Below are 23,663 nucleotides of genomic sequence, written 5' to 3'. Positions count from 1 at the left end.
GAACTTGCAAGGTGCATAACTACTTATACTGATGCATATTTGGACCATGATACATGTCTTCAAAAGTTCAAGCCGATATAAAACAAAAATCACTGTATTTAAAAAAAACCAACATATTATGTGATATGAACCCGAAAAAAGTCTGGTTAGAAATTAAGCTGTCTACCTTAGTAAACATCAACTGTTGGACAGGACAGAGACTGAATGTGCAAACACACTTACAAAAACAAAAGTTGACCAGCTTATAATTACACTTACCAAAAGTCAAAAGAATGTAGATAAAGAATAAACTTACACTTTCATAACTTTGTGCATTCCAACTTCTGACTTCAGTTCTAATTTTGTGTGCAAAACTAAAGTGACAGAAGCCTATTCATGCATGTATCAAAGGCAGAAAAAGTGACGTTCAAAGAAAACAAGAGGCGAAGCCTTCAAGGCTCACGTAAGAAATCGACAAACAGTAACACAAACTCAATCACTCCGTCACACATACACACACACACACAGTAAGCATAGGTGACACTGTGCAAGAAAGCGAGACACTAGATCTAGATCTGTCTGTCTGCATGTAGCCTACTTACAGGGCCACGACTGCCAACTAGTCTCGGCCCGCTCAAAATAACAATGACCGAGACTTTCAGTAATTCCTTCGCGTGACGTCTAATCCTCTTACGCCATAATGTGACGTCTTCAAATGTTAAAGTTTCTACCACAGACATACATACATACATACGCACGCACGCACGCACAGACAGACAAAAGTTAGCATCGCATAGGCTACACTTACGAGAGCCAATTAGCTCTAACAGCCACAGGTCAATTATTTTAATTGGTGACATTGTTGCTCTTTTATAAAATAAGAGACCCTAGCTATGGATGCAAGTAAAAGACCTGGGGCCAGTTTCATAAGATAGCAGTGAACCGACTGACAGTCGATGGACTGCTCAGTCGATGGACTGTGGTTGGTCACCGAAAAGCGCGTTTCATGAGCGAATCACCGTCACCCGCGGACAACCGCAGTCGACCGACTGTACAGTAATCCGAATGGCCAAGTCGAGGGCTAAATTTAGCAACATTACCACTTCCGTTTGCTCATTCGCACGTGAAAATGGCCGATTTCGAAGAAAAAACACGTCTCGGCCCGCTCAAAATAACAATGACCGAGACTTTCAGTGATTCCTTCTACGCCATAATGTAGACCCTCTTACGCCATAATGTGACGTCTTCAAGACATAACCCTGACTTGTCTCCTGGATTACTGCGTCATGATAGATACATTTCGAAGAACAATCACAAGGTTTGGCTCACAATCCAAAAAAGTGTGAGCATTCTGCAATTGACTGTGCGGATAATTACATTTATTTTCGGTTTACCGCAGTAAGCCGAACACAGTGTTGGGGGGAGAGCATCACCGTGTTTGGCCGACTTCCGGTGAGACGACCCGCAGTCGGCCGACTGAAATTTTGTTCGTGAAACCCGATAACGTCGGTTTACTGTGGTTCTCTCGGACAACTGCAGTTGGTCGACTGTGTTTCTGGGTTACGAAACTGGCCCCTGGTCACTATACCTACAATAGAACACTTTCTAACTTGATGCTTTAGTAAAAGAGCAAGAGAAGTATGAGCAGGTTAGGAAACACATGCAGAGCCTGCTGTACCCAACTAATACCTGTTCTTTCGCTGGTTCCTCTGTACATGGGTCTGCGATTTCTGTAGGTGCAGGAAGCTCTTCAGTATTTTCCTCCTAAGCCAGCACAAGTCACATTAGCCACAACATCACAACAAAAGCGGAAGGGTTAATGGCAAACACACTGCTGACAGTTACATAGAACAACAAATAATAAGTTTTACACTCTCTAGCGCTATATATTTTGCCATATCTTTTCACAAAAATATTTATCATATTTATCTATTAAAAAATAGGTACTGTACATGGTATCTCCAATGAAAGGCCACACATGGGATCAGCCGAAAGTGCCCACTCAGATGGCATTCCGCAGCAAGTGTATTTTGGTTGTTTGTTTGTTCGTTCATGGGCTGAAACTCCCACGGCTTTTACGTGTATGACCGTTTTTACCCCGCCATTTAGGCAGCCATACGCCGCTTTCGGAGGAAGCATGCTGGGTATTTTCGTGTTTCTATAACCCACCGAACTCTGACATGGATTACAGGATCTTTTTCGTGCGCACTTGGTCTTGTGCTTGCGTGTACACACGGGGGTGTTCGGACACCGAGGAGAGTCTGCACACAAAGTTGACTCTGAGAAATAAATCTCTCGCCGAACGTGGGGACGAACCCACGCTGACAGCGGCCAACTGGATACAAATCCAGCGCGCTACCGACTGAGCTACATGTACATCCCCGCCCGTGTATTTTGGTCAAAATAAAAGACAACAGCTAGGACAACAGAATGTGTCTTTGTTTTCGGCAGTGTCCACTCATCAATAGGGACTCAAATCACAGGTACCCCCGTGCAACATTTATCACTTCCATCAAATTTGTTATCAAAAAGGGCATTGTTAAAAAACTGATTTGATGAACACCTGTGCATATAGAGCCACATCTTCTGATTTTTACCATGAGATGACTACATGTATAACATAAGCTGGTTCAGACAATAGTATTCTCTGTGTGCCTGTACTTTAGCCCTAAATCTGCCCAAGAACTGCAACATAAAGAGAACCTTATGCACACAAACTTTCACTCAGAAATATGATCTTTTTCTTCAGTTTTATATTCTGGTACTAAAAAATGAAAAAAACCCACATGTGGCTTGTTCTACAAAGAAGGAAAATCCACAACATAAAAATCACAGTAACACAAAGCAAGCACACACAAGATCCTAACAATAACATATACATACACATTTTATAAGCATATTTTTCCTGTCCCAGTTTACTGTTGCCCCTTACACTCTATGGTGCACACTTATAAGTGTACCACTTAATCACCTTTGATATCTCTTTGAATTAGGGTCTACTGTTTCAAATTTGTAAAATTTCATGAAATCCTTCGAGCTATAACTGCTTTGCCATGAGTACCTTGCATGATCTCTACAATTTTGTCTACTGGTACTTGAATTGATCAATACTATCATTATATAGTGTCTGTAAAATAAGTTATCTACAATCCAAACATTCTGATTCTCATTAGATGTCTTCCCAAAATAAGTCTGTGAGGGTTGGTATTCCTTGAAGGTGAATCCAGAATGTAAGCATGCCAATAGTATTGCAGTAAGCAATAATCTCCTATGTACATGTTTTTGACAAAAAAGTCTTTACATGTACATCGAGTGGACATTGTCAAATTGCAGTGTCCGTTTGATATGCCCCTCTTTAACAAAAATAATAAAATAAAAATATGCACACTGGATTCTATTGCACTGCCCCCATGGATGCTTTTTAAGCATAATCTATTCATGAGATCCTCCTTCAAATATGTACATACCCAGCAGTTAAGGTATTAATGCAGGTGTTTTTGGGACACACACAACAATTGCATGGGGTAAATTAAAACAGCACAGAACAGCACAGGCAAAGCTTCACCCACCAAAATATCAAACAAACATATACTTACTGTTTTGTTCAGTTCTTTCTCTCTTTCTTCTCTTTCTTTCTGTTCTTTTTCCTGCTGCTCTTTCTCTTTCTGTATCTTCGCTTCAACGGCCTCTATTTCACCAACCCAGGCTTCCCTAGGGACTTTGTGAGTTTCAAACGTCACTTCTTTTGTACTTGTGTCTAAAAACAAAAACAGGGAATACAGAAACCTTCAAATTGTTTTTCATCAAAATACAGAGACTCATTCTTCACTCAGCTTGTGCAGGAACAGCATTTGTTGAAATCTTTTTACTATTCAATATATGCTCTTTGCATTTTGGGTCAGAATACTCTGGTGCTATGTGACAGAAATTCAATATCAACAGTTTCTTTTGTGATTTGATTATTGTTAAAATCGCTAACATTTATCCCCGAGTACGCCAGTACAAGGGCTCAGCAGACTTTAATTGTGTGTCTGTGTGTCTGTCTTTCTCCACTTAACAGCTTATTGCTGGGAAACTACTGGGCGCAGTTCGTTCAAAAGTTGATACACTAACTTGATAATAGGTCCGATTGATCGTATTAAAACTTCATAATGTTATCTGGGACCTAAATGCGAAATAAACCACAAAACCGACTTGGCCGTAGGAGGAGTTCACATCGGCGGGGCAACACACAGCCATTGACCTGATAGAACAGCCGAACGCGTCACACAAAAATACGTCATGACAAAGTTACACGCAAAGCGAAAGAGACTTTGACGTCATTTACTTTTGTTCGGAATTTTCCGTCTGTTCCGAGCTTGTCAGTGAAGACCTGACGTGAGTAAGCTTACCCAAAACGTCTTTGTTCTCTATTCTCATTGCAGCTGTGAAATAATCAGTCTTGTGTCTCGGTCGTGTAGGTACAGAGTTTGCTTCTCCAATCATTGTGTTCGTGTTGATGACGGCTTCATAAGACAAAATAATAAGCGAATCTATCGCGAGGAAGACGTTTATGTACAAATCACCGAACCCAACCCATTTTTTGTGTGCATTTTTCTGAAGAATAAACTGCATGTGGTTAATTTCATCCGTTTAATGCTTGTCCAAACATATCTGATCACAGATGAGGTCGCAGTTTGTAGGTTGAATCTATGAATCGGCCAGAGATAGATCTGCATTTCTGGTCAGAAACCAACATTCGCACCACAGACATTCCAAACATTTATATTTATTGAGCGAGCCAGTCTGAAGAGTACTCTGGTCCAGCGCGAGCGTTTTTTATTCTGTCTATGATTATTTTATACACTGAAAGCACACACATGTATACACTTACTTTCAAACACAATGCCCACATAGTCCCCCTCAAGCGATGCTTCACAACGGCTAGCCAGCATTTTTGCACCCCCTTCCTGTACAAAAAAACATAATAAATATTAAACCACATCATAACTTCTTCTTCTTCTTCTTCTTGGCGTTCGCAGAGGTTACACGATCAGACCAGCACTGGTGATAAATGTTGTCGTTTTCTCCAACTCCTGTCGACTGCCGTATAGTTTGGTCTGCAAGGGAGTTGGTGACGGCCACACTTCTTTTCGTTCCTCATCTAGCAAGGGACATCGCTGTAAGATGTGTTCCGCTGTTTGGTCTTCTTGACCGCAGGCACAGGTTGGCGATGGCGCCAGCTTGAACTTTCGGTTCATGTGAGCATTGAGCCTGTTGTGGCCAGTACGCAGCCTGATGAGGTTGACTTGCTGCTCTCTGGACATTGTGTGGTAGTCATCTCTGTTTGTCCTTGGCCTCATCAATGCCTTGATGATTGTCTTCTGCTCACTGAAGCTGACACTGTTTTCAGGTTGGTCTTCCACTGCTCCTTCTTTCGCCAGCTCATCTGCCCTTTCATTTCCTGGTATCCCACAGTGTGCTGGTATCCACTGGAGGACAACTCTTCTGGTTTGTCTGACCAAACCACATCATAACAAGTTTAAAGAAAGAAAACACAGATGTAATAAAATACAAACATTCAATAGATCAGCAAAATGATAAAGATGACATCAAAGCATAATATATTTCTTAGACTATCTTTTAATACGTTGTGAGCTTGTTGATTAGTCTGACCTCACAACAATTAAATGCAGTTTCTACAACACTGCATAAGATGTCTGGTATAGGTGCATACCGAGTCCGGGTAACTGCACAAGTACTCTACCTTAGCCTCTAACCTGGTACAGAAACATTTACGTTTACCTTTATACAAGAATATATAATTTTGATTGAGATTTTGATATACACATGTGCTTATCTATAAAAGAAATTAATGAAAATATTTTCTGCACAAAAGAGGGAGGTAGAATTGAGACAATGAATTATCAAACAAAATCAATTGAAAACAAGAAGGGCAAAGCCCATACGACTCACATGCTTGCCCTTTACATGACCTTGACCTTCAGGGTCAAGGTCAAATAACTAAATCTAGCAATGACATCATACACTAAGAACGGCTTTACACATTTTTCCTACCAAAATACATGTGACCTTGACCCAAGGTCAAGGTCATCCAAGGTCATGCAACACAAAGCTGTTAATTCAAGACATAGGAAGTACAATGGTGCTTATTGGCTCTTTCTACCATGAGATATGGTTTGGTCACATTTCATAAGGGTCAAAGTGACCTTGACCTTGATCATATGTGACAAAATGTGTCTCATGATGAAAGCATAACATGTGCCCCACATAATTTTTAAGTTTGAAACAGTTATCTTCCATAGTTCAGGGTCAAGGTCACTTCAAAATATGTATACAATCCAACTTTGAAGAGCTCCTGTGACCTTGACCTTGAAGCAAGGTAAACCAAACTGGTATCAAAAGATGGGGCTTACTTTGCCCTATATATCATATATAGGTGAGGTATTGAATCTCAAAAACTTCAGAGAAAATGGGAAAAATGTGAAAAATAGCTGTTTTTTAGGCAACATTTATGGCCCCTGCGACCTTGACCTTGAAGCAAGGTCAAGATGCTATGTATGTTTTTTGGGGCCTTGTCATCATACACCATCTTGCCAAATTTGGTACTGATAGACTGAATAGTGTCCAAGAAATATCCAACGTTAAAGTTTTCCGGACGGACGGACGGACGACTCGGGTGAGTACATAGACTCACTTTTGCTTCGCATGTGAGTCAAAAACCCAAAGAGTTTAGGAAAATATGAGGGAGCAAAAATGACTTTATGGAAAGGAATTGGGACATTGTCAAAGGGTGAACAGAACAGGCACATATACACACACAGAAAACACACAGAGAAACACTTTCACAGACACACAGACAGACACACACACACACATACACACACACCCAGAGCTGGTGGGTATAAAAGGGTTTTAGGAGACAGACACATACATTGACAGAAGTACAGGGAAAGGGCCAACAATAACACAATGAAAATCACAACGGGAGTTTGGGAAAGTTTTTTCCCAGAAGGTTTCGATGTTGGACACTTCAGAATCATGGGATTGTAGGTTTACCCCATTACGAAGGTTCATGCCTGTTGGCTTTCTCTGAAAGATTCATTGAAATCAACATTTTACAAAGGATACTCCAGTGTATATCGTTGTAATAACACAAGAGTTCACACACACATGAACATGCATACACACTAAAAACTTAGAAAGAAACAAAATATCTTGTATGTATTTGCAAACATTTTTTGCAATTTGATCATGATGACCAAACCATGCAGAGGCCATCAACATATCTAATATAACAGAAACATCCAGTATCTTCATACAGTCATAGTGACATGTGATGAATACCCAGTATCTCTCAAATGAGAACAAAATCTACTTACCGAGTCATTCATAACTTTGACGAAGAAGAGGCAGTCACATGTGAACAGGAAGAGGCGAGCAACAGCTGCACATAAATTAGAGCTGCATATTATGTTTGTTTTCAAAGATATCAAATGTCAACAATTGCCATGGCAAAATATTTTGTTTAATCAGCAAAATTTAAGCTTCATGAACAAACATTCAAATAATCATAAAAAATGATCTGAGTAGACAGACACACACACACGCCAATATCATTTCAAAATTCTCCTCTCTGTCTCTCATTCTCCCCCCCCCCCCCCCCCCCCCTTTCTACCGTACATACTTGAACTTGAACTTGAAGTTTACTATGTGGTAGGCTGTGTAGCCTTTACATAGGTCCTATTACTAGACTGTAGCATGCGTGGCGGGCTGTTCTACAATCTAGACTAGGCAGGTAGGGTTGTACATAGAAGTACTGTGGCGCCAGAAATTGTCTATCCTGGTCTTAAAGCTGTTGACTGATGGCGCATATACTCGAAAAACAAACCAATCATGCTGAAGCCTTTTTTCACTTTGAGTTTGACCTTCACAAAATTATCACATCCAAGAAGATCGGCCAAGACATCCAAGAAGATCGGATTATCACATCCAAAAAGATTCGCCAAAACAAAGATCATACAAAGCTAAAGTAACAAAGATGCTAATACCCATGTCATCGAGAGTGACCAGCACATAGGCAGTGGGAGAGAAAGCATAGGTCAAGATGCTGGTGATCTCTGCACTGTCCTCCTCCCACTGGCTGAGCGACTGTTGATTGAGAGCATCCAGGGCCACCAGACCGTTGGGCAGTCCGGCGAACAGGTACTTGCCGTCTGGGCTGCTGGCCAGCGCTGTTGCTTGGCCCAGTAACTGACATTGAGATGAGGCAAGTTTCAGAGCTTTAACTTCACTTTGTGTTATGAAGATTTATGCATATAATATTATTTGAAAAACACAAACATGCATATATATATATGTAAAGAAGTGCACACACAAACACATGTATACACACTTGGTGTGTCACCTGATGAACATACAAATAAATGCACAGACACTTGCCAATGACCACAGAATCCCATTTGCAAACATATGCACACATGGATGAAATGACACAGCTAATGTAAGCAGATGCCAGTGACATAAACACAGAACGAGGTATACTGTCATCAATCATTACTTTTGCAGAACTGATGTTTTATTACACTTAAAAACAATACAAACAAAACACTCACACACACACACACACACACACACACACCAACAATAAACTAAACATTTCAGCAAGACAAAGACAAACGTAACAAAACACGTGAACCAACCAAGATGCATAGTACACAAACTATCAAACTTACTGGTGCCTTCGATGGCTTATCATATTTTGGTGGCTTGGGTTTTCTCTTCTCTCCTGGACGCTTGTTCTCTTTAGACTCTAAGATATCCCACACATCCTCTAGCAGTTTGTCCAACACTTTGTTGATCATACGATACGGCTGCGGCAAAATATCCCGCATTTGATCTGGGTCTTGCAAATAATCATCATCATCTTCGTCAGACATCCGTGCAATGGACGGAGGAGTGTAAGACAAATTCTTCCTGATGTACACAGGCATGGTGACAGTTTAGTGTAGAACAGCTTCAGTGAATAGACTGTGATGTTTTCAGTGGGAGAAAATCGCACAAAATGCAATGTTTAACCATGTACCAACAAATGTTCGTGGTTGTCTGCTTTAGCACCTAGGACGCTGTTACTAAGTCCGCCATTTTAGAAACAGGAAGTGACGTAGAGCCTCAGCGGGGTACGACTAAACTAGCACTTATATACTTTATTTTTTATATTTCTAGTTAGTTCATCGTCCATTCTCACATAATACAAAATGTCAAACTTCAATGATGAAAATTACGGAAGTTATGACGAGTTTTAGGAGAGAGTATGCACTACTCTCAAGTCCGACGATTTCCGCCATTGACTAAACATTGACTAGTGCATTAGCTCTCCTAAAACCCACCATAACTACCGTAATTTTCCACACTCAATTGTCAAATTTTGTATTATGTAAGAATGGATGATGATCTAACAAGAAATATAAAAAATAAAGTATGTAAGTGCTATGGATCAAGGTAGCGTCCACTTCAAAGTGGTAGCGAGCTGTTTAGTCAATGGCGGATTTCGTCGGATTTGAGAGTAGTAGCCTACATTAGCTCTCCTAAAACCCGTCATAACTACCGTAATTTTTAACACTCAATTATGAAATTTTGTATTATTTAAGAATGGACGATGATCTAACAAGAAATATAAAAATAAAGTATATAAGTGCTATGGTTCAAGGTAGCGCGTGCTGGCGCGTAGTTTAGTCGGGCCGCCTCAGCGCGATTTGTTTTGAAGGGAAGTAACTCTCTACCCAGCATTCACCACTTCCTTAGAAACACGACGTCACTACATACTAGGCCAAACATTGTGGCTGTTCTATGTTTCATGCTCAAAAGAAAATGTCGATAATCCTGTGCTTAGATTAAGCTCATCGTCTGTGTTAGGCTTCTTTAAAAGGCTCTCTTTTCCTCGAGTCTTTCTTCACTTGTGCACGAAAGCTCCTTGCTAGAGAGGAGTTTGGTGTATCTGTGACATTTCAGTGCTGAAGAAGAGGCGGACCACACAAAAGCTTTCAAGATGATGGTGGGACAGAGAACACGCAGGTGCCGTGAATACACAGGCCCTGCACCACAGTCTGTGGCCATTGTACGTTGTTTTCACTTTCTATGTGTTGTTAATAAATAAATTCATGTTGTAGAACTGTTCTTAATTGTGATATCAGCTTGAATTCTGATATGGCTTTCTGATATCCACTCCTCCAATTTTAAAGCATTTGCACAGTTGCCCGAGAACATGACAAATTTGTCATTTTTTGCATACACTGCACACACACATTTTTTATATATATCTTTTTGTAAGGCCAAAAAAAAAAATAGGTGTGGTTACGGTAACATAGCCAAAAAAAATAGGGTAGGTAGGTAGGCAATCACTTTTTTTTTTAAACTTTTTTTTCTAATGTGTACAAATTAAACCTACTTGACAGGGAAATAAGTGTGCGACACGGGCGCTTTCGCTTTCATTGCGTTTTTTGCACTCGTTTTTTTGTGTTTTTTTTGTTGTTGTGACAAATGTAATAAAAAGTTATAGGATCGGCCCCTAAAAATAGGGTAGGTCGGGTTACCGTAACCACACCTATTTTTTTTTTAGGCCTAATGGATAGACACATATCATGTTTAGCAAGCGCAGTATGGTTTGAGTTAAATTTAGAGTTTCCTTTGGTCAGGCCGGTGTCACAAACTGAAACCTCTGCGGAACAATCCTTCTCATTGCGGTCAATGCGCATGCGCCAATCTTGGACTTAAAAAATGCGACCCTTTGACCGATCAAACCTAGGGTTAGGGTAAGGGTTAGGTAATGCCGCAATGAGAAGGATTGTTCAGGCAGAGTTTTCAGTTCGTGACACCGGGCAATACACCAGTTAACAGTTTCGGCGTTTACATGGAACGAAGAAGGAAAGCGGAAGAGGAAGACGTACAAACATACTCGCAAAAAACGATCTGCCCGCGCACGCGTTCAAATCAACAGGGAAAAAAAAAGGAAAATGCGTGTTTGTGTGCCCGATGTAATCCTTAGAACCTTTACACTCTTTCTTCGAACACTCAAAAGCAACTTCAGGGCTGGAAGACTACAAAATTGCACTTTCTGCCGACTGAATCTACGCTTTCTCAAATCAACAGGAACAGGAAGAAGAAGAAAAAACTCTCAAAAAAACAATCTACGGATGCGCATTTTCTCAAACACAGGAAAACGGAAGAAGCAAAAGTGCTCGTAGAAAAAGATGTGCGCATGTGCGAATCTAAAATGGCCGCGGAACTCTTAATCGGTGTATACACCGATTAACAGTTCTACACAGATTAACAGTTCCGCGGCCATTTTGGATTCGCACATGATCTTTTTGTTGCAAGCATTTTTTCTTCTTCTTCCTCTCTCAGTTTCCTTTTTTTGAGATTATGCGCATCCGCAGATCGTTTTTTCAAGAGTTTTTTCTTCTTCTTCCTGTTCCGGTTGATTTGAGAACGCGTAGATTCAGACTGCAGAAACTGCAATTTTGTAGTCTTCCAGCCCTGAAGTTGCTTTTGAGCGTTCGAAGAAAGAGTGTACAGGTTTTCAGCATTACATCGAGCACATAAACACGCAATTTTCATGTTTTTAGTCCCCCTTTGATTTGAATGCATGCGCAGATCGTTTTTGCGAGTGTTTTTGTACTTCTTCCTCTTCCGGTTTTCTTCTTCGTTCCATGTAAACGCCAAAACTGATGTATGTTCTGACAAACACTGAAAGCCAGCAATGAAAAATCAAAGACTGCTTGGTGAATCATGGGGGACTCAAGTTTAAGGCATTGAATATATATATGGAAGAGTATTGATAGCTTCTTTTGTTGAAAAAAACCCACACCGATCAGTAACAAGAAAAACAAACCAACACCTTAATATTTACCATGCCATTGTGTTTATTTCACACTTGAAATATGTTGTGCTCTGCATGGTTTGACCATCTTAGTTGAATTGACATTTGCATAAGTATTTAAGTTGTAAGTATCCTGTTTTGCACTTCACAGAGAGCCAGAGAACCCAACAAACTCCCTCCAGAGTACCTCATTCTGGAAAGCAGAAAGAAGGAGGATGCCCTGAGAGAAATGATGAAAATCAACTTGGCCCAGGGCTTCAGTGACTTAAAGAATGAATGGGAACGAACGACAGACAAAAAGATTCTGCTCAACAATGTACGTCAAGAGGTTGGCAACCGCCTGAAAGCCCAGGAGTTCAGCATTGAGGAGAGAAGGGAAAGGCATGTCATTAGATAAGACTGAAAATCTTGTCTATCTGTGTGGATACTATCAGCAGTGTCCAACTTGCCATGCATTTTAAAAGTTGTGAGTGAATGTGGTTAGAACTAAAAAAAGAAAGAGGGCATTTTCATGGTGCAAATAGCGTGTGTGAGAGTGAGAGAATCTGTTTGTGCATGCATTCATACATGTGTTAGTGCCTGCACATATGTACCGGTACATATTTTGTCAGTTTTATGAAAGAATGCACAATTTTCCTTTTTAACTTCTACTTGTCACAGACTGCGCGACATGCTGAGACAAGAAGAGCAACATTACCTGGCTGCTATGGAAGCGGCAGAGGAGACAACTCTTGAACGCCAAGCTAGAATGAGAGAACGTGCAAAGTCATTGAAGGAGAAGAGAGAGAGCGAAAGACTTCAAATTGTACAAAACAAATACGATCAGCAGTTCAGGTGAGAGTTATGACAACATTTGATGTTTACTTTTGTTTGCTTTCAAAGAATGCATGTGCCTGTTATTAAAGGCACAGTAAGCCTCCCGTAAACCACCACAGAGCTCCCCGAGCGTCTACATACAGTACAAGCATACTTCCATTTGAACGCTCACCGAACGGTAACATCCTGGCTGCTTTCTGTCGAGCGTGAGAAATTTTCAAAGAATTTATTTTCGTGGACTTGGTCCTCTACAACAATGGCGCCTCGTTTTGGTGCTGGACGGCTGTTATGAATATTCAATACCGGAAATCACGCCCGGACAGTAAGCCTCCCGTAAACCATCACAGATACTGTCAGGCTTTTACACACAGTACAAACACCCTTCCATTTGAACGTTCACCAAACGGGAACATCTTAGGTGCCCTACGTAAAGAGCGAGCAATTTTTGACTCACATGCGAAGCAAAAGTGAGTCTATGTACTCACCCGAGTCGTCCGTCCGTCCGTCCGTCCGTCCGGCCGTCCGTCCGGCCGTCCGGAAAACTTTAACGTTGGATATTTCTTGGACACTATTCAGTCTATCAGTACCAAATTTGGCAAGATGGTGTATGATGATAAGGCCCCAAAAAACATACATAGCATCTTGACCTTGCTTCAAGGTCAAGGTCGCAGGGGCCATAAATGTTGCCTAAAAAACAGCTATTTTTCCCATTTTTCCCATTTTCTCTGAAGTTTTTGAGATTCAATACCTCACCTATATATGATATATAGGGCAAAGTGAGCCCCATCTTTTGATACCAGTTTGGTTTACCTTGCTTCAAGGTCAAGGTCACAGGAGCTCTTCAAAGTTGGATTGTATACATATTTTGAAGTGACCTTGACCCTGAACTATGGAAGATAACTGTTTAAAACTTAAAAATTATGTGGGGCACATGTTATGCTTTCATCATGAGACACATTTGGTCACATATGATCAAGGTCAAGGTCACTTTGACCCTTATGAAATGTGACCAAAATAAGGTAGTGAACCACTAAAAGTGACCATATCTCATGGTAGAAAGAGCCAATAAGCACCATTGTACTTCCTATGTCTTGAATTAACAGCTTTGTGTTGCATGACCTTGGATGACCTTGACCTTGGGTCAAGGTCACATGTATTTTGGTAGGAAAAATGTGTAAAGCATGTGAGTCGTATGGGCTTTGCCCTTCTTGTTAAAGAATTAATTTTGCAGATTGTCTCGAACACTTTTTGGACCCATCCTGAACTCAGGTCAAACATGAGTTACTTCCCTTCGGGTCTCATTCTATCGATGTAAACTGGCGATAGCCGTGAATCGATGATTATCAAAATGTTTTTGGACCGTGGTGCGTTTTTGCGCTAGACCTAACTTTTAAAATCTAAATAATAAATTGACAGCTTGTTACACAAACATTATTTAATCATAAAAGAATTCTTTTTTCATCAAGACAAGATCAGTTCAATTCGAAGTTGTGAAAATTTGAAAAATGAAAAGCCCGGAAGCAGGGTCACGCAAGGGTCGTAGCAGACGATGGTTTATGCATATCGCCGTTCCTCTCAACAGTCAAAAGCCATCGCTAGAGTTCTTGTGAACCACAGCCGTTTGTTTTGTGCATAAAAACGTGCTATTGTAAATAAGCTCACATCGAGTCGCATTCAAATGACTAACTGACGACTACATTGTGAAAAAGAGAAACTGGATCACACGGGTTCACGATGGCTCAGGGGTAAGATAAACCACGCAAAAATAAATTCTTTAAAAATTGTTCGCTCTTTACGGAGGGCACCTAGGATGTTCTCAATTGGTGAGTGTTTAAATGAAAGGGTGTTTGTACTGTGTGTAAAAGCCTGACCGTATCTGTGATGGTTTACGGGAGGCATACTGTGCCTTTAACTATGGATTGATTTCGGTGAATTTATTGTAACATACAGGCAAATCCAGCTAACTCACAAACGGTTAAGTCAAAAATTCGCTTAGCACAAAAAAAATTCTGGTCCGGAATTATCCCTCTTTATCTATGTGTACAAAGTACCCTGAGCTCGAAATGGGATTTCTCTTACGTAAGTCGAAAGACGGATAGCACACAACAGAAAGTCAGTCCCAAAGACAAAGTTTACTCTATATTTACTACAGCAACTCGAAACACGAAACTTGGCGTCTCACACTAGCGCATTGTGTAACCTTATTCCCTTCTTCTCTACTGTGACACGGACGCCACACCGACTGATCATTACGCATTATGCAATCACAAGCCCTTTGCTGTGTGCAGCAATAAAGTATGAACTGAAGTTAGGAGGGGGCGAGGAGTAAGGAGGGGTGAGTGGTACTCACAGTGTGTGTTTGTGTGTGTTCTTATGCAGTGGTTGGAGAATGAAGTGACGAGAATTCAAATTGTGGGTTGCCTCTCATTCAGTACTTGTAATCTGAACACAGCTGCCTGTCCAGACACTGACCTTCTTACCCGGGGTCAATGACCGAGTTTTTATCTGAGAGGAAACTGTTTTACAACATGTGAAAGTCTCTGAAGGATTGGTCAGCGCAGGATAAGATAAGAGAGGGGGTGAAGTGAATAGCGCAAAGAGGAGGGAGGGGGGGGGGGGGGGGTGGTTGCTATTTTGACTGCTGATGCAATCGCCAGCGGCTAGTCGTGGCACTGGAGGGGTGATGACACGGTCAAGTGAGGTGGAGGGGGGTAGCTGTCAAGCCAATGTGTCTGGCCTTGATTGGTGGTAGTCCTGAGTCCTTCTCAAAGTGGGCGAGAGGGGGATGATTGGGCAGTAGAGAAGTGACAGATTTTGAGATCGCTGAGAAAATTAGGTGAGTGACGTAATTCACGAGTGACGTTTCAGTCAGCTTGCTTCTTGTTCGTTTGTTCTTTTGTTTTGTTCTTTTTTGTTCATGTCGTCACCCATGGGTCAGTAATGTGATGTAAGTTTAGTACTATGACCAAGTCGAAATTTCGGATAGGCATATCAAATCAGTGGAGCCGAGTTTCCTTCTTTGGCCCATGCATTAGGATTCAGCAAGCTGTATATATACAAGATGTCAACAACCACCACTGATATAGCAGTATCCCTTCCTTATTAGCCCTCAAGCAATCCATTTAGGGAAAGCTGATGACAAGCCCTCTGCTGCCTTTCCGAGCTCTAAAACATCGCAGAACACAACCCTTGGCAGGAGTGTTTATGTTATCGCTCGGCCAGGAAAGAACAAATTTGCAAGCAAGACAAGGAAGAGAAATGAATTTCTGGCTGAAAATGTGCACAGTTAAGAAGTCACACACTGAGTCAGTTTAGTAGAAAGAGACATAGTCAGTACTATCAGGGCTGCTTAATAATAATACACACATTTTAAATCATCAGAATACACTCTCTGCAATCTTCTATACTGATTGCACAAAGAAACATTCAATGCGGAAGAAATCAGTTAAATACTGCTGTTTCCTACATGTCGAACCGGTACATAAGAATCACATTACACCGCCAACCGAAAGACCAAACTTGTTAAAGTTTTGTAAGTGAACACTACATCTTACAAGCAACAAAATATGCATGTTAGTGCATTTACACCTCCAGCATACATACAGATTAAACTTATTACGCTTAAAACAATATTTATGCTGTTTTCAAGAAAAAAAAGTGAGTGTGGTTTAAGCTTTTTGAATATTCCGCGCAAATTTCGATGCTCCGCCTTGCAAGGTCACGGCGGCCGCTAGCTGCTGAAATCTGTGGCACCATGCATAGGCGGTAAAGGCGCCTTCCTGTAACATTTACGTGGTTTTAAGTGTGTTTAACATTTCTCAGTTCCTGGAGCCCTTGCAATGATTATAATGATGACAAGAAGCAGAAGTTTCAAAGTAGTGTTACAAAATGTGGTTGTCTTGAAACAATTAACACAGGGTTTTTTCCATGTTGAGTGCAGCTGAGAATAGTTCTGTGTGAACTCAGTTATGCTGGTCCGCAGTAACCGAGCCGCTACTGTCGGAACTCGCGATAAAAGATAGGCCTAACCACAAAAAACACAATCGGCACTTTCTTGAAAAATCTTCCTTAATCTATTGGTATATATATGATATTACACTGACTAACCTTTTCATCTAAACCCTAGTTCTTCTTTACGAATGAATGTATTTTCTACTTTTGACGAGAAAAAAATAAAATGTATTCAGCTAGAGCCTATGCTTTCTTACTGCTGGGTCGGTGTCTGTAGCAGACGATACTTTGCCGCTCTGACAGAGAAACTGAATACAAGTCTAGAGTAAAGATAATGCAATGAACTTCGATATTTATCAACAGAGACAAAAGGTTTCTTTGGATATGCTTTCAAATAGAGATATTATATTCAGCAAGTATTTGTGTTGTTGAGTCAGTAGTGCATGATAACAGAGATATAATATAGCCTACATTGATCATCTATCTACATAATTATGTCTGATCACTGATGATAAGTTGGAACTCCATTTTGACAATTTTAACACAGATGCATATATTTTCGGGAAAGTGGGTGAAACACTGTACACTTTTCTTGGCAGTGCGGCGGATCTATCCAATTATAATTAAATTCCAATCTTTAATCCCCCCCCCCCCCCCCCCCGGGCCTCTCTCCGGCTGCTGTTTCTAAAATCATCTTCAAGTTCTTTTATTTTGTTAATCTGTTTGGGGGGCTGGGGAGGGGGGGGGGAGATTGTGTGCTTTACAGAGCTCTGTTAAACAGATTGCTATTTAACCTGTGTTACGGCCACTTCAGTGAATGCAACTCGGTTCATCCATACTGTGGCATACATAATCCCGTTTATTTAAGACGGAAGCACGTGACCATCCTGGCAATACTCTCTAGATAGATAAAAGAAAGTGTTAGCAGATTATATTTCACAGTTTTGGTTTTAATCAATAAGTGCTTGAAGCGATTTTAAATTAGCATAATGATTGACCTTGCTAAAATGTGCAACTGAGATACTTTATCGAAGTTTTTAATACAACATTTTGATGCAGTCATGGCAACGCGCATGCTTCAAAATGTCGTCTGCAAAACCCCCACATACATAGCAAAAAAGCTCTGGTCTTCGCTTTGCAGACTTCTCCAAGAGTTTTTACTGAGACTCGGTTCCGAGATTCTGAATTATAAACAGTGGCCACCAGAGATAAACAACGCCAACTCGCCTGCAGGCTAGCGGCGAAAGACAAACCGTTTAACGCTTGACGAGCAGGGGCTAGTGTTTTGTCAGCACACGCTAAACAAAACAAGGCAGCTATAACACAGGACTGTGAGCTCTAATACTGAATTCGCCTCCACTGTTTTGATATGGACACAATAACAATTCGGTCCCTTCAATTTCGTCTTATCCGGATTGGCCTGTACCTTTATTTTTACCAGAAAGGATAAGAAAGTTTGCTAGACCTCGCTGTCCCAAAACCCAGAAGAGAAAGTATGGTTTTGAAATAATATGAGACACGAAAAGTGAAAACGTGATTTTCAGATTATGCCAGGCTTTCCTCCCTTTCATGGTAGGCTGCACTTCACACTAGCTCTCCTGGTTTTGTGCCACCTGACTCATGTCGGCCTGGAAGTGTAATTGTTGAAAATGTGTCATTTTTCCATTATTAAATCATCAGTTAGAATGTCTCAGTGTTTTATGTATACAAATGTTTATTGTTCATCACCATGATTCTTTGTGTTGTACACTGTTCAAATATTGCTGCCCAATCGCCAATGTTTCATACACTTTTTTCTCAGGATATAAATGTGCTTAGTTCTCACAGAAAATCATACATAACTTTGCTTTCTTTGATCGTCAATACCATCATCTTTGTATGCACAGAGCGCAGTGTGAGGAGCTGAGGACAACACTTTCCAAGCGAGAGCAGGATATAGTGTGCGCAGAGAGACTGGAACAGCTGAAGCTGAAGGGAGAGGAAGCCAAAGAACAAAAGGCCTATGACGAAATGTATGCACAACTCTGGGAGAAAGACAGACAAGAAAAGGTAGGTTTGCCTTGAACTTACTAAGTTACAATCACGTGAAGAAGAACAGAAGGAGAAGACAAAGGTTTTAAGCAAGATTGTATAGTTGCCCTTTCTTTGTTCTCTTATGGTGGGGACTTATACATTTCATTTGAGAGCTGCAGATGAATTATTCAAACCAGGTCTCTAACCTTCTTTGTATACATTGTAAGCCGAAAAGAATTCAAAGTGCAATAAAGCAGATCTGGTGACAGGTTTGTATGTACAGAAACTGTAATGATCTTTTCTTCCCTCACTGATGTGTGTTTGTGTGTGTGTAGGTGTGTGTGTGTACATTCATATCAGTGTTTACCACCTCCAATTACATGGTCTCCTGATCATTAAACATGACATGTTTTGTTTTCCCCAGATGGCTCGAGAAGAGCGCGAGGCCCATGCAGCTCATGAAAGAAATCGCGAGACGTTGGATGTCCTGCACAAACAGATGGCAGCACTGGACACACAGAAAGAGGAAGCCAAGAGACTCAAGGAAGAGGAACTGCAACTCATGGTTAGTTCAGTACCAACTTCATTGCATTGATCTTTCCTTCTCTGTTGTCCCCTTCCACCTTTCCAAACTAGCTTTTCCTGTATTGTTTACAGTGGTACTTGCAATTTAAGGCCCTATCTAATCACAGGGCATATGTATATCCCAATAGAGGGCATCTTTTATTGTCCCATCACCTTTCAACATGACTACAGCATACTTGTCATGCCACCTCTAATCTAGGGGTTATGTTAGCTGGTTCCAAGGGTGTCCTTTTGTGGCAGGTACTACTGTACTTTCAAAAATGATGGACAGATAGATAGGCAGACACATGATTAAAACCATTTTTGTTTCAAACTTTGAGGTCAAAACTCCCCAGCTCATTTCATAACATTCATCATGAGAACAAGACCCCTGTCTCTCAACATAGATTTGCTTTAAGTATGTGTGTGATCATCTTTCTGTAGAATGCTCACAGCCATATTCTCCACATTTTTATCTCATTTTCATCTGTCTGAACAGAAAGAGCAAGCAGCGCTGCGTAAGATGGAGGAGCAGGCAGCAGCAGAGGAGAAACGTCGCCGCCAGCAGGAGATGCGAGACATGCTGGACCTGTCGCTCAAGATGAAGATGCGCAAGAAGGCCAAGGAGGAACAGGAGCAGCTGGCATTTGACCTCAAGATGCTTGAGCAGCTTCTGGAGGAGTCCAGGAACGAAGCTAAGGAACAGCTGCAGCGCAAGGTCAGTTTAAATTTGATAGTAGTGAAATGTTTTGGGTTTAAAATTGTTGTGTTAGGTTCACGCAGTCCAAACTTGAGCCTTTGAGGGTTTCCTATTCATTTGCTCTGTTCTGTTCTTATATGGTCTATATTTTCAAGGCAGATGTATTTTTTATGAAGAACAAAATATTTACTGTTGAAAGACTCTCTTTCTTGGCCAAGATCTGAGAATCAAAATTTGTGTAGGTGGACAGATAGGTCGCATAAGTCTGTAAAACCAGTGACAGCTTTCTTTGTAACAGTGAGAAGAAGATTCTACAATGTTTTGAAAATACTTATCACATCTTACACCCTTGCAATAACACAGACATACAGACAAACGAAAACATGTATCCACCACCCTCCCACTCATCACCAAGAAAAGAAAAGTATGCTGGGATAGAAGTTAAAAGCGCCAGTCATATCACATTGTGAACAGACTTACTATGCACAAGTTAATTTTCACTGGTTTGTGGCAAAAAGATTTCTTTGGAAGAGAGTTATAAGCATTTCGACAAATCTGAACATGAACAAGTAAGACAAACACTGATCAATTTATCCCTTTACACAGATTGAGCTGCGCGAGGAGGACCGACGCTACAGGGACTTCCTGGCACATGTGGTTGCGGAGGAGAAGCAGAAGGAACGTGAGCTGGAGCGTCTCATTCAGCATGAAGTGGAGGCCGCCTGGCAGAAACGTCTAGACCAGTGGCGCACCGAGCGTCTCGTGCGTCGCAAGCTGCTTGAAGAGGTCATGGCTGGGCGTAACCAGCAACTCCAGGAAAGATGTAAGTTTTTTTTTAAATGTATTGCACACAGAGAGGGAGAGAGAGTGTGTGTGTCTGTCTGTCTGTGTGTTCAGATGTTACCACTTACACAACAACAAGAAATGTAATGCAATAAAACCCGTCATGGGGCGACATCAGCCGAAATCATCCAACAGGGTAGGGTTCCTTTCAAGACAGATTAATCAAGTTGATGGATATATGGACAGCAGGTGTCCTTTATTGGGAGGTGTCCTGTAAAAAGAGGGTTTTCACTGTTCAGAACACAGGATTTACCACTTTTGTTTCTGATTGGAATTGACTTGTTTGAAAATGAACTTTGTTAAAATCTTTCCTCATTCTTGACATTTTTGCAGTGGCAGAAAACATGCGCCGTAAGGCGGAGAACGACAGGGAGTGCCAAGAACTGCGGGTCGCCATCGAAGAGAACCGCCGCTACGAGGCTGAACAGGCAATGAAACGCATGGCGGATAGCAGGCGGTACCAGGGTGACCTTCAGGACCAGATTCACTACAACGACCAGATGCGCGAAGAGCGTCGTCGTAATGATGACTACGAGTTCTTGATGGGCATGCAGGCTGAGAAGGAGTACCAGGAGAGGCTGAAGGATGCCCTGGACAACCCCATCTTTGAGCGTCTCCATCCCATGCGAAGGGCCATGCTTAATAAGCAGTAGAGACTGTGTGTGTTCTTGTTCACCTGCACATCTGTGGTGACCGCGTCAAGTATTGAACTATTGCATGGCTGTCTGGGGCAGCACTGTTAGTTTGGTCTTACTTGCATGGAAAAAGAGGCCAAAATATTTTACGTTGTTAAAGAAACAAGTACTTGTTGAAGTGAATAATTTCTTCCATGTTACGTTGATTCAAAAGGAAAACCTCAAAAGTGAAAATGCAGTTCATGGCTAATAATTTAATGGTCTAGTTGGTGTAAATAGCATCTTATCAGTATTTAAGTGTCTTTCATCTTTTCCTGCAAGCCACCATGACCGCTAAACAAATTGTCAGCCAACACTATAAGGGCTTGATGCAAAGGTTTTTGTTTTTTCCATGGTGGTGTGCTCTTTATGAAACTACATTACATTTGCAGTGAGTGAGAAAAATCATGGCAGCTCATGACATTTCTGGCTGGTATCTTGCAACAAGCTGTTCCATTTTTGAGTAAATATATTCGTCATCATGGTCTGCTGAATTTGACTCCATCCACTCATTGTACATCCATCATTTACAATTGTCATACCATCATTTTCCTTGCTCTAAAAAAAATACATCTGCAGTGTAAAACAATACAATGTGCAGAGTCCACCACCTTCTTGTCACATCTTTAAGACTTTTCCCACTGAAGTGCACCAAAAATGAAGGTCTTTTGTTCAAAATATTTGAACAAAATTTACGGCAAAGATATTTAAAGAACTTGTTGTGACCCTTCAAGTTTCTTAAATTTTTTGTTTGTTTTGTACATATGTAATGCCATTTTTTTGCAGGTTTTTTTGGGGAAATATTTCACATGTGAAAAACTGTGAGGAACTTACATTTATATAGTGACTAAAAAGGAAAAGGTGAAACTCAGCCTGCTTGTAATGCCAAAAAACTGAGAATGATTTGAACTGAACTGAAAATAGTTTGGCTGCTAGTGATGAGGGTGAAAATTGAAATTTAGAAGGGAATTTTCAATATTCTAACTTTTTAAAATTTATGTGAAAAATGCTAACCTGTACATATCTTTAGTTGTAAATAAAGTGGCATTGTATCAGCGTATTGGTCATAATTATGTCAGAGAGAGAGAGAGAAAGGTAGAAAGAGAGAGACTGACTGACTGACTGACTGACTGAACTTTATTTTATTAGTATAACAAGGTTTAAGGCACACTGCCTTGTCAAACAACATGTCCTTAGACTAATAAAAACATGTACTATTCGCTAAAATATAACACAGATACAAGTTTTAAATTATGCAATCAGAAAAAAAAGAAAAAAAGTTAGAAAGACCACAAACAGACATGAAAAACAAACACATAAACAAACAGACACAGAGAGAGAGAGACTTTATTTAACACTGACACAAAACATGGACAGAACATGTTTGGGTTTTACGCAAACCTTTAGGGCATGCATGTTTAATTTTTTAAATTCAATATTGAATGCAAAAACTTTATTAAAATATCACTTTATCAAAAACAATATACAAATATCCAATAAAAATAGAGAAACATGTTCTAACCTCATGTAAATGCTGACGAAAAATATCTAAGAGGATAAACAAAAGCACACAGTTCAACAATGTACATTACACAGAAGGCTAAATTTATGAACGTTCGTGAATAATACTACCCAATATTGTATGACGGATGGACGAAAAAATAGTTTTTCCTGCTGCCACTTACTGTTCAACCTATGTGTATTGAGAAAAAAAAGGTGGCCAGTTTAAACCAAACTTCAGCAGGTTCTTGTGGTTAACGTTATTGCTGTAATTATTAGTTGATCAACTAGACAGGTTTCCAGATACATACATACATACATGTTCTGTTCTAAACGACTCAGCAGACAATTAGCAGGATGGTACAATTTAGCAGTGTTTCCACAAACACCTTGCTTGCCAAGAAAAAATGTGTTTGAAAGCAGATGAGTCATAAACATCAAAACAAATTTATCTTTATTGGTTCAATTCAAGAATGAGTCTAATAAAATAGGACAAAATCGGCATGACCTGATTGATATATCTCTCCTGATTTACCTCATATTTGTTTATTTCAGTCAATGACCAGATATATCCAGTCTACAAGGTACATAAAGTATATATGACACAATGCGTTTTAAACAAGAAGAACCAACGCTCGATTGACTGCCCTTCAGTGACAGTGATAGGATGCAACTGCCAAGAGGTACGATCGAGTAATAATAGTGCAACTGAATTCAAATCCCCTGTTACCTTAAATTTAACGCG

General features: G+C 40.6%; 3 protein-coding genes across 7 annotated transcripts in view; 1 reads left to right on the top strand and 2 right to left on the bottom strand.

Annotated features, from left to right (window-relative positions):
* Nucleotides 1-9,153, bottom strand: part of LOC138978904 (WD repeat-containing protein 93-like) — a 39,462-nt gene extending 30,309 nt beyond the window's left edge. For 3 of the 5 annotated variants that reach the window (XM_070351722.1, XM_070351733.1, XM_070351729.1), the window contains exons 1-6: nucleotides 8,715-9,151; nucleotides 8,031-8,232; nucleotides 7,362-7,426; nucleotides 4,853-4,928; nucleotides 3,576-3,736; nucleotides 1,669-1,743 (exon numbers count right to left, since the gene is read on the bottom strand). In XM_070351722.1, coding sequence (XP_070207823.1) covers nucleotides 1,669-1,743; nucleotides 3,576-3,736; nucleotides 4,853-4,928; nucleotides 7,362-7,426; nucleotides 8,031-8,232; nucleotides 8,715-8,972 — 837 coding nt within the window. In that variant the 5' untranslated portion in view covers nucleotides 8,973-9,151. Of the gene's footprint in view, nucleotides 1-1,668; nucleotides 1,744-3,575; nucleotides 3,737-4,852; nucleotides 4,929-7,361; nucleotides 7,427-8,030; nucleotides 8,233-8,714 lie in introns of all 5 variants that reach the window. The other 2 variants (XM_070351738.1, XM_070351747.1) reach the window with 2 other exon arrangements.
* Nucleotides 9,154-9,783: 630 nt separating this feature from the next.
* LOC138978966 (cilia- and flagella-associated protein 53-like) lies at nucleotides 9,784-22,474 on the top strand. Its single transcript, XM_070351786.1, has 8 exons — nucleotides 9,784-10,096; nucleotides 12,009-12,238; nucleotides 12,518-12,691; nucleotides 18,511-18,673; nucleotides 19,062-19,202; nucleotides 19,701-19,919; nucleotides 20,508-20,724; nucleotides 21,078-22,474. The coding sequence occupies exons 1-8, from the start codon at nucleotides 10,028-10,030 to the stop codon at nucleotides 21,395-21,397; spliced, it is 1,533 nt and encodes a 510-aa protein (XP_070207887.1). The 5' UTR covers nucleotides 9,784-10,027; the 3' UTR covers nucleotides 21,398-22,474.
* Nucleotides 22,475-22,801: 327 nt separating this feature from the next.
* Nucleotides 22,802-23,663, bottom strand: part of LOC138978959 (uncharacterized) — an 11,213-nt gene continuing 10,351 nt past the window's right edge. The window contains exon 9 of the mRNA XM_070351777.1: nucleotides 22,802-23,663. This exon is cut by the window's right edge and continues 1,128 nt beyond it. The gene's annotated coding sequence lies outside the window, so the exon portion shown is untranslated.

This window comes from Littorina saxatilis, linkage group LG1 (genome assembly GCF_037325665.1).
Source record: "Littorina saxatilis isolate snail1 linkage group LG1, US_GU_Lsax_2.0, whole genome shotgun sequence".
Taxonomy (NCBI): Eukaryota; Metazoa; Mollusca; class Gastropoda; order Littorinimorpha; family Littorinidae; genus Littorina; species Littorina saxatilis.
This window is presented reverse-complemented; position numbering and strand designations above follow the sequence as displayed.

Bases quoted from the DNA above. Each gene is read 5' to 3' on its own strand.
- LOC138978966 (XM_070351786.1), top strand. From the start codon at position 10,028: ATGATGGTGGGACAGAGAACACGCAGGTGCCGTGAATACACAGGCCCT. The intron at 10,097-12,008 runs GTACGTTGTTTT...TGCACTTCACAG, and splicing joins CACCACAGTCTGTGGCCATT to AGAGCCAGAGAACCCAACAA. The intron at 18,674-19,061 runs GTAGGTTTGCCT...TGTTTTCCCCAG, and splicing joins AGAAAGACAGACAAGAAAAG to ATGGCTCGAGAAGAGCGCGA.